This window comes from Brachypodium distachyon, chromosome 2, assembly GCF_000005505.3.
Source record: "Brachypodium distachyon strain Bd21 chromosome 2, Brachypodium_distachyon_v3.0, whole genome shotgun sequence".
Lineage (NCBI taxonomy): Eukaryota > Viridiplantae > Streptophyta > Magnoliopsida > Poales > Poaceae > Brachypodium > Brachypodium distachyon.
In genome coordinates, this window is record NC_016132.3 from 28,333,174 (window position 1) to 28,343,745 (window position 10,572).

The window sequence follows — 10,572 nt, forward strand, 5'->3', positions numbered from 1 at the left end:
AGCTTGACATGGCGCGGCAAGAACTCCGGCTTGTCGACGAGGACAACACCAAGGAGGCGTCCGCCTAGTGCCGCGAGCACAGGCTGCAGGCCCAGGAGGCGGGCGGTGCGTGCACTGAGCTGCGGGCCCGCAGGACGGGAGAGGTGGCCAGGTTGCAGAAGCTGGCAGACTCGGCGATGGAGGCGCTGCAGGGGTTCGACATCCCGGTGACCTCCTTTGACGAGGCAAACATGTGCAACTTCACCTCCTTCTTCACAGACTTCGTTGGCCGGCTGAACGGCCTGCAGAACTGCGTCACGGCCTTCGGGGACCGGCAAGTTGTCCTTGCAGCCGAGCAGGTCGCCGGGCAGATCCTTACCCGGGTCCACTACGCCCACGCCAACTTCCTGTTCGAGTTGGTCTTCGACACCTGGTCAGACGAGGAAGAGGCCAAGACCCACCGTGAAGCGATGAAGGGCGTGGTGGAGGAGATGGTGGCACCGATGCAGGGCAAGGCCGATGAAGCCGAAGCCGCTGACGAGGAGGTCACTGGAGAAGCCCCCGGCATCGAGGATGCACCCGATGCCGATGCAGCCGCCCCGAAAGCGCCTCCTGCATAATTACCTGCTAGTTTTTGTTTTCATTTTCCTGCAAGTGGCGCAAGGCGCCTTAGAACTTTTGTGTTAGCCTTTCCTTGTCATTCCAAATGCTATTTGTGAACTCGTTTGCTCGAGCTTTATTATATTCAATGCTACTTTACTAGCTTTTTCGTCTAAAACTAGCTTGCCGGGGAGGGGCTCTGTCCTTCCCGTGTTTTATCCTTGCGTATTCGGGGACTTGCCCGACTAGGGACCCGAGACGGACCCGCGGTGCCGACCTAGGACCAAACAGCAGCGGCTAGTCACTCCGCCTGCAGGTTAACTACCCCAGCACGCACGCCTCCGGGACAGACCCGCGAGCCTCGTGTGGGGGGCGTCCTCCCGTCCGCAAGCTTCCTTCCTACGCTCCGGCAACACGGGGGCCTGAGCTTACCTTGGCAAACTAGTGTTACTAAAGAAAGAGCCAAGGACCCAAAACAAAGTACTTAGTTTTTTCGTTCTCTTTGCTCTTGTAGCACCTTATTGAGAGCCGTGGCAAGGACGCGGTGGCAGTGCACCCTCCGGCGGCACCCTCGGAGCCGCGGAGGCATGCACCACCAGCGCGTCTTCGCGACGCCTCTCGCTTCTTGAATCGCCATTTCTGATGTCGTTCCATAAGAGATGTGGCAGGGCCGTGATGGTGGGAACACCCTCAGCGACAAGCGCAGAGGGATGCACCACCACCATCACCTCACCCTCAGCGACATCTCTTGATTTCTTGCCCGTTGCTGGTGTTGCACTTGCCCCGGTCCTTAAATAGCCAAAGCACTGCCATTGCCTCCACACGCTGAAGCGACCGCCCCCGTACAGGGTTCGATCTCTTTCCTTACTGTGCTAGTCCCTGGATCGACTCACTACCACACACAGTTTCATGATGAAATATCCAGATACAAAGTTCAAATTATTTTATTACATCACATCATCCAGAATTTAACAGTACTTGGGTTAGCATAACAAAAGAGTTTCGAGATAACAAAAATATTGTTTCACAAACGGCAGCGGAAAAAGGTGGAGCAAATGGGCCACAACTACTCCCAAAGGAGAGAGCATGCTGGAATGTAAACACATGACTCCAAGAACATCGATAAACCTCACTCTTCGTCAGATTCACCTGCATTATTAATTGCAGCCACTAGGTGGTCAATACATTTGAATGTATTGGCAAGTTCACCAGAGTTATAAAAGGACCTACCAAGTACATGCATCTTTTGGCTATGTGGGGTTTGGCTATTTACATAAAAGCATCATTGTTCAATCCTATCATTATTAAACAAATAGTTTTGAATTCTATTGGATACGGGATAGAAACACCCATGCTCCTATTAACCTAGGCACATTGAGTAGACACATCAATGCTCCTACCCAGTTCAATCCATTCATTTTATTAAGAAATTGGAATGAGTGAGACCTTCCTTACAGCCCCCAAATCTAGTTGCTCATAATTGTCCGTAACCGGGAACACGGCTAAGTACTTAATTTTACACTCTCGAGAGGTTGTACACATTCCCCACAAGAAATCGGCGTGTTAATCCCTTACTGTCCTCAGGGTAGAGTAGCAACGACATCGATTACAAGAATTTTCAGAACCTATTCCCCCAAACCACCTGAGGGACGCGTTCCAACCTACACTGGTACATATCGATGTCACCTCGGATCCAGGTTCATATTTCTTACATCCATCCTGGCAGAGCCCATAATACCAAGTGGTTGTACTGGAAGCTACTAAATAGAAAACTAGTCCAGTCTCTGGTTACCCCGGGTGGCATCCCACATTTGCGACGTAGGCGTTCCCATAGAAATGGCGAGACGACTCATAGAAATGTACCCATAGAAATGGACCTGACGTCGCATACATCTCAAATACTCAAAGCAGCCCACCAAGGACGGTTCATTGAATTAGTTGTTTCGCCATACACTAGGAAAACCATAACTTTAATTCAATAATATCACATTGTAATAATATCACCCATGTATACTATCATAGCATAGCATTTACTACTACGATGGCAATTGGTGGTGAGGACATGGCAAGGGTATCATATACTACTAGAAGAGATCATAGCTAGCATAGATACAATAATAATCCTAACAATGCGACTAATAAAAACTAGTGCATAATAAAATAATAGGATGATGGTCAAAGTGAACTTGACTTGATAGCAATTGGTATTCAAGCACTCTTCACAATCACACTGATCGCTCTCCGAGAAAACTAAATCAAATACCAATAATACATACCTAAACATACACTACAATGAAAAGAAGATATATGCCATGATGCAATTCAAAACATGTGGCATGATTGGGTTTATTTTATTCGGATGATCAACTGGTCCTAAGCATTGGTAATTAAAACAAATGCATTAGAGTTTTAAAAAAAAAGGCAAAAACAATTGATTAAAACCCTAAATTATAGTTTCATTGGCATCAGCCAAATAATTTAAATCAAAAAATTTATCTCTCTGTCCCAATGGACAGAGACAATAAAACAAAATTTTGGACACTGGTTTCAACTAAAAAGGGTTTTTAAGTAATTAGTTATGAATTAAATGGCATTAGACTTTATTCTATAAATTGACTATGGTTTATTCAAATTTAAATTTAAACAGTGCCAAAAGATTCTACAGGTCAAGAGCTTTCCAGAAGGTAAATTTGTTAAATTTGGCCAAAGGGTTTAAAAGTTGTGATCATTTGAAGTTCTAAGGGCTTTTCTGCAAAAGTGCCATTTAAATCAATCCGGGATTAAAATTTAAATTTTTCTTTTTCTATTAAAGTGCCACGCGTCACGTCCCTATTGGCGCATACCGGTTCGTTTAAAATTAAAATGTGAGATCTAATCTCGGCCGTTGATGAAGATCGGACGGTTGTGATCGAGCATGGGGGCTTACCGGCGGCGCTAGGGTTCCGTCGGAACTCCGGCGAGCGTGGGGACGTGGCGGCGGGTGGTTCCGGCGAGATTCTGGGTCGGGGAAGCGCGCGGGGGGCGCGGCGCATCGAGGCGGAGACGGGGACGGGGTCGGCGAGGCTCGGAGACGACGGCGCGCTTGCCTAGGACGACGCGAAGACGGCGGGCGGCGGCGGAGCTCCGGGCGGTGTCGAGCGAGGTGCTGCGGTGCGTGAAAAAGAAAAGGAAGCATGTCAGTTTGTCCGCAGGAAGAGAGGAGGAGAAAGAGGTGGGTGGCGGTGAGGATGCCTCACCACGACGTCGGCGGCGAGCAAAGATGCGGCGGTGGCAGTGGCGCGCGGCGGCGAGAAATTCCGGCAACGTGGGCGTACAATCGAGCGGGAGCAGAGGGGGAAAAGAGAGAGGAGGGCAGGGGTGTCCATCTCGTGAACCTCCTGGGGCTCCTCCTCCTCAGTCGGCACTTCCTCCTGAGGTTCCATCTCCTGATCCTGTGGCGGAGGTGGGGTCTGAACAGGCGTCGGTGCTGTAGCTGGCGCGGGAGCAGGTGCGGCCGCGGCAGCGGCTGCGATGAACGCCTGGAACTGCTCGCAGTAGTAGCGAGCCTGGTCCCTCTCATACTACAGCTGCTCTATGGCGCCTCCCATGTTAAGGACAGTGTTCTCCAACACGGTCTTGTCTTCCTGCTACTAGGCCTTCTCTCCCGTTCGGTTACCGACCTGCTCCTCGGTTAGGTCGGCCCTGGTCATCTCGTGCTCGAGGCAAGACTCTAAGTCCGCTGTGTTTGCCTACATGTTCTCGAAGTGGGTCGTCACTGGGGTTGCATCCTCGTCATTGGTTGTTGCCACGGCCGAGCATGCATGGTTCCGCCTTCCAAAGAGGAGGAAGGGGGAGTCCTCGGGGAACTCGTGCCTATAGTCCCGGCACACCTGCGCAAAGGCGCACTGCATGGCAAACTGAAGGCCTTGCTCGAAGGTGGGGAAGCGGCTGATGAAGGTGATATTCGGCATTGCTGGCACGATCTCACGCCCGCGGATCTTCGCCTCAATCTCCCACCGTGGCTGCCATCCTTCTGGCACGGCGGGCTCGACTCGGCCTCTGAACCTGGGAGGTGGCAGGTCGAGGAACGCACATAGTGCTGCCAAAGGGGCACTGAACAACTGCTCGTCGTCAGTGGAGGGGTAGTAGACGCGGGTAAACGGCGGCATGTTGCCAAAGGGTGGTGGTGGGCTTTCCATCTATAGAAGACAAAGAAGGAAAGGTAGGGAAGTATCAGTGACATAATCAAAAGGTCGAATGTAAGTAGAATGAAAAGATAAAGGTAGAAGGGTGGATAAAATGATAAGAATTATAATTAAAGGTGAAATTGCAAATATAAAATTGGATGCATGGTGATATGTATATAACATGACAACATGATTATAGTGGTAGTTGGTATAATAAAAAGAAATATGCATCTGTGGTATAAGGCATAGTATTTGGTCTATATGTAAAATAAATCAACAAACATGTCATGCATATGTAAGATGTAAATGCATTGATTTAGATGAATAGGGATAAGAAGTAAAATATATGTATATATAGATCAGATAGGGATAAGAAGTAATCCTAAGGTTTGGTCTTATCCTAATCCAAGCTAGGGTCACGTTCCTACAGGCAACACATTGCTCTGATACCATCTGAAGCGACCGCCCCTGTACAGGGTTCGATCTCTGTGCTTACTGTGCTAGTCCCTGGATCGACTCACTAGCACACACAGTTTCATGATGAAATATCTAGATACAAAGGTCAAAGTATTTTATTACATCGCATCATCCAGAATTTAATAGTACTTACAACCTCGCATAACCCCTTGGGTTAGCATAACAAAAGAGTTTCGAGATAACAAAAATATTGTTTCACAAATGGCAGCGGAAAAAGGTGGAGCAAATGGGACACAACTACTCCCAAAGGGAGAGCATGTTGGAATGTAAGCACATGACCCAAAGAACATCGACGAACCTCATTCTTCGTCAGAGTCACCTGCATTATTAATTGCAGCCACTAGGTGGTCAATACTTTTGAATGTATTGGCAAGTTCACCAGAGTTATAAATGGACCTACCAAGTACATGCATCTTTTGGTTATGTGTGGTTTGGCTATTTGCATGAAAGCATTATTGTTCAATCCTATCATTATTAAACAAATAGTTTTGAATTCTATTGGACACGGGGTAGAAACACCCATGCTCCTATTAACCTAGGCACATTGAGTAGACACATCAATGCTCCTACCCAGTTCAATCCATTCATTTTATTAAGAAATTGGAATGAGTGAGACCTTCCTTGCAGCCCCAAAATCTAGTTGTTCATAATTGTCTATAACCGGGGACACGGCTAAGTACTTAGTTTGACACTCTCGAGAGGTTGTACACATTCCCCACAAGAAATCGACGTGTTAATCCCTTGCTGTCCTCAGGGTAGAGTAGCAACGGCATCGATTACAGGAATTTTCAGAACATATTCCCCCAAACCACCTGAGGGACGCGTTCCAACCTACACTGCTACATACCGATGTCACCTTAGATCTAGGTTCATATTTCTTACATTCATCCTGGCAGAGCTCATAATACCATGTGGTTGTACTAGAAGCTACTAAATAGGAAACTAGTCCAGTCTCTGGTTACCCCGGGTGGCATCCCACATTTGCGACGTAGGCGTTCCCATAGAAATGGCGAGACGACTCATAGAAATGGACCCATAGAAATAGACCTGACGTCGCATACATCTCAAATACTCAAAGCAGCCCACCTAGGACGGTTCATTGAATTACTTGTTTCTCCATACACTTGGAAAACCATAACTTTAATTCAAAATATCACATTGTAACAATATCACCCACGTATACTATCATAGCATAGCATTTACTACTACGATGGCAATTGGTGGTGAGGACATGGCAAGGGTATCCTATACTACTAGGTGAGATCATAGCTAGGATAGATACAATAATAATCCTAACAATGCGACTAATAAAAGCTAGTGCATAATAAAATAATAGGATGATGGTCAAAGTGAACTTGCTTTGACAGCAGTTTGTATTCAAGCACTCTTCACAATCACAGTGCTCGCATGATAGTGGTGGATGAGCTGCCATTCATATTTGCAGAAAAAGAAGGTTTTAGGCACTTCATGTCCAAAGCTTGCCCTAGGTTTGTGTTCCCATCTGGGACAACAATGTATAGAGATATCATTGCACTCTATGAAGCTGAGAAAACTAAGCTTAGAAAATATTTCAGGGATTCCCATCAAATTGTTTGCACCACTGATACATGGACATAAAAAAAACAGCAAAGCTTCATGGTTCTTACTGCACATTACATTGATTCAGAGTGGAGGCTTAAGAAAAAAATTCTTAGCTTTGTCTTGGTAGATGGACACAAAGGGGATGAAATTGGGAAAGCATTAGATAAACTGCTGATTGACTGGGGTACTGATAGAGTATGCACTATTACTGTAGATAATGCAAGCTCTAATGACACTTGCTTAGCCTACATGAAGAGGTCTTTGACCAATAGGGGTTGTACTCTTGCAAGAGGTCAGCATCTTCACATGAGGTGTGTGGCACATATTGTTAATCTTGTGGTCCAAGATGGGCTAAAGATAATGTGCCATCCTGTAAACAGAATTAGAAATGCTATCAAGTATGTGAGAGCCTCCCCAATGAGGCTGAAAGTATTTAAGAAGTGTGTTGAACTCAGTAAGGTAGACAGCAAAGGTTTGCTTAATGTTGATGTGTCCACTAGATGGAACTCTACATTTGTAATGCTAAACACCGCTGAGAAATTTGAGAGGGCATTTGAGCAATATGCACTTCATGATCCCAACTACAAAACTGAGTTAGAAAAGTTTGGTCCAGGACCTAATGCTGGTAGTGGTGCTCCTGACGACCGGGTTCTCCAACTTATGATGATTGGGTGTATATTCGTGAGTTTAAAGAATTCCTTCAACACTTCTATGATCTCAAGAATAAGGTTTCTGGCACCAAGTACATTACAGCAAATACCTTCTTGGAAGAGATTGCTGCTGTGAATTTTCTGTTGGGTGAATGGAGTGATCGTGTGATATGTGGTGATGATATAATCTTTAAAAACATGGCTACCAAGATGAAAGATAAGTATGAAAAGTATTGGGGTGATCTGGAGAAGATGAACAAGTATATATTCATTGCTGCCATCCTTGATCCTAGGTATTAAATTGTTACCTCTTTTGTCAATATCTATATATTTGCTGTTCTTAATGCCCTCTAAGGCTCTAACTTCAGTTTTATTCTCTTAATTATTGATGCAAGGACGAAGGAATCTCATTTCTTTAAGGGCCTAATTGAAGACACGTACGGCAGTATCATAGGTAACAGGATCTTGGCTTCTTCACACAAAGAATTTGTCTCTTTGTTTGAAGAATACAAAGCAATATATGGTACTGCTACTGCTACTGCTAGTGAATCAATATCACGATCTCAAGCTAGTGTAAATGCATCTGAAAATTCTCTTATGAGATCACGGTACAACAAGAGAATGCGAGTTGGTAATAGAGATTCTAGTACAAATACCAGAACTGAATTAGACAAGTACTTAACGGAGGATACAGAGGAGCTATCTTCTGATTTTGACATTCTTTCTTGGTGGAAGGCTAATGCCGCTCGCTTTCCGGTCCTTTCAAAATTGGCCCGTGACATACTAGCAATACCAATCTCAACGGTTGCTTCTGAATCAGCTTTCAGTACTAGTGGGCGTATTCTAGATGACTTTAGAAGCTCTTTGACACCAATGACACTCCAAGCCTTGATATGTACGCAAGATTGGTTGCGCCGTAAGTGTATCAACATTGAAGCTGATCTTGCGGAGTTGACCAAACTAGAGGAAGGTACTAAAATAAACGGTTGTGTATTTTCATTATTTTGTTGATCATGTAACCTTTCTTACAGTTTGTCTTTTTTTTCTGTGTAATTGTAGAACTTGGATGCCTCCAAGTTGATGACAATGACATAATCTCTCTGGATTGATCTGGCCATCTGGGGACTGGGGTGATCGGCCGGGTGGCTGCTGCTGCTGCTGCTCCAGCTCCATGTAACCTTTATTATGAACTATGTGTGGTTGTCTGTGTGTGTGGCTGTGTGTGATTGAAGCCTTGAACTGAATTGTGTTATGAATTATGACTTGTCCATTTGTGGTGCTGAAGTGAACTAGTGAACTATGTGTGTCAGTGTGTGTCTGTGCTTGAAGCCTTGAACTGAATTGTGTATTTGTGTTATGAATTATGACACGTCCATTTGTGGTAATTTCAGTATAGGTCGTGCCAAATATTTATGTGTCGCTCAAAAATTCGCATCAACTTTGGTTAATTGGGTTATAACCGAAACCGAACCGAAATCAAATGGTTATAACCGAAACCGAACCGTATTTTTATACGTAACCGTATTAAACCAAAGTATACAAACCGTATTAACCGAAAAACCGTATAAACCGAACCGAGACGAACCGAAAAACCAAATGCACAGGGTGAGGTCACGCCCCCTTTTTAGGTTCGGCAGGGGCGTCGGGGATCGCTCCGGCGATCGCCGGCGTGGCCGATGGACCTACGCAACCTGCTACTTGCTCTTCCTGGACTAGGACTAGTCGAGAACCTCCCCGAACAGAACCCTTTGACCGCCGGCGGGGGTCCTCCTTTTATACTCAAGGGGATACCACAGGTGCCGCGGCGCATGCGTTACAAGTGTCGAACAGGGAGGCATACAACTCCCCCTCGGTGAGCTGGTGGCACGCATGGACGCCACCTCCGCTACTAGGGGTCTAAGACCCTAAGGGTAGGATTGGACAGCCACTGTTTACCTGATTTGGACGGGTAACGCCCCTTCTATCGGCTCATTTAATGCGCCGTGCGCCTCACTCCTCGCCCTGGTGAGACTGCGCATCCGGCGCCCGCCACGCGCCCGCGTGGCGCTGTTGCGCTGTCTGCTGGGCCCCACCCTTGCGGCGGAAGCATACGCCCGGGAACTCCTCCTCCCGGCAAGTCGCTCCCCGGGAAGCGCCTAGGCCAAACACACCCGGGAACTCCCCTCCCGGGAAGAGGCTTCTTGGGAGGTCCCCAGGCGGGAATTATTCCCCGAAGCCCCGCTAACCCTTCCGGGCTGGTAGCTTGCCGGGCAGCTCGTGGCCGCTACCCGGGACGGAAACGTCCCGAGAACTCGGAGACGGGGCCCACGCGTTGCGCAACGGTGGTACCTCGGGAGCCACTGGTGCGACAACATCGTGTTGATCCAGAATTTAATAGTACCTTACATATTGCATAACCTCATGGGTTATCTCAAAAGAAAAGAAAATCTTGCAGCGGAAAGTAGAAGATACATGAGTCTCATAACAAGTCCACAGTCGAAACATGTTGGATCTGGGTTCATATTTCTTACTCCATCCAGCCAGAGCCGATATTAGCATGTGGTTGTACTGAAAGCTACTAAACAGTAAATTAGTCCAGTCTCCGGTTACCCCGAGTGGCATCCCACATTTGCGACGCAGGCGCTCCCAGAGAAATGGCGACACGACTCATAGAAATGGACCCATAGAAATGGACCTAACGTCGCATACATCTCAAATACTCAAAGCAGCCCACCCAGGACGGTTCATTGAATTACTTGTTTTGTCATACACTAGGAAAACCATAATTTAATTCAATAATATCACATTGTAATAATACCACCCTCGTATACCATCGTAGCATAGCATTTACTACCACGATGGCAATTGGTGGTGAGGACATGGCAAGGGTATCCTATACTACTAGGAGAATCATAGCTAGCATAGGTACAATAATAATCTTAACAATGCAACTAATAAAACTAGTGCATAATAAAATATTAGGATGATGATAAAAGTGAACTTGCCTGTTTATATCTTTGTACTCTTCTTCTTTTCGATACTCACAATTACCGCACTCCGTATAATCTATCGCGAAGAACGAAAAGCAATAATAAATAACTATTCGACAACTCCAAATCATAACTCCAAATAAAGAACCA

The 10,572-nt window shown here is 46.2% G+C and overlaps 1 protein-coding gene across 1 annotated transcript; it reads left to right on the forward strand.

The window, feature by feature from the left end:
- Positions 1 to 7,458: 7,458 nt before the first annotated feature.
- Positions 7,459 to 8,591, forward strand: LOC112270958 (zinc finger BED domain-containing protein RICESLEEPER 3-like). Its single transcript, XM_024459742.1, has 4 exons — positions 7,459 to 7,746; positions 7,849 to 7,907; positions 8,211 to 8,423; positions 8,513 to 8,591. Exons 1-4 carry the CDS (start codon positions 7,652 to 7,654, stop codon positions 8,560 to 8,562), a joined length of 417 nt encoding a protein of 138 aa, XP_024315510.1. The 5' UTR covers positions 7,459 to 7,651; the 3' UTR covers positions 8,563 to 8,591.
- The last annotated feature ends 1,981 nt before the right edge of the window (positions 8,592 to 10,572 follow it).

Coding starts and splice junctions, on each gene's coding strand:
- LOC112270958 (XM_024459742.1), top strand. CDS start 7,652: ATGGCTACCAAGATGAAAGATAAGTATGAAAAGTATTGGGGTGATCTG. Junction 7,908..8,210: donor CACGTACGGCAGTATCATAG/GTAACAGGATCT, acceptor CTCGCTTTCCGG/TCCTTTCAAAATTGGCCCGT. Junction 8,424..8,512: donor GTTGACCAAACTAGAGGAAG/GTACTAAAATAA, acceptor GTGTAATTGTAG/AACTTGGATGCCTCCAAGTT.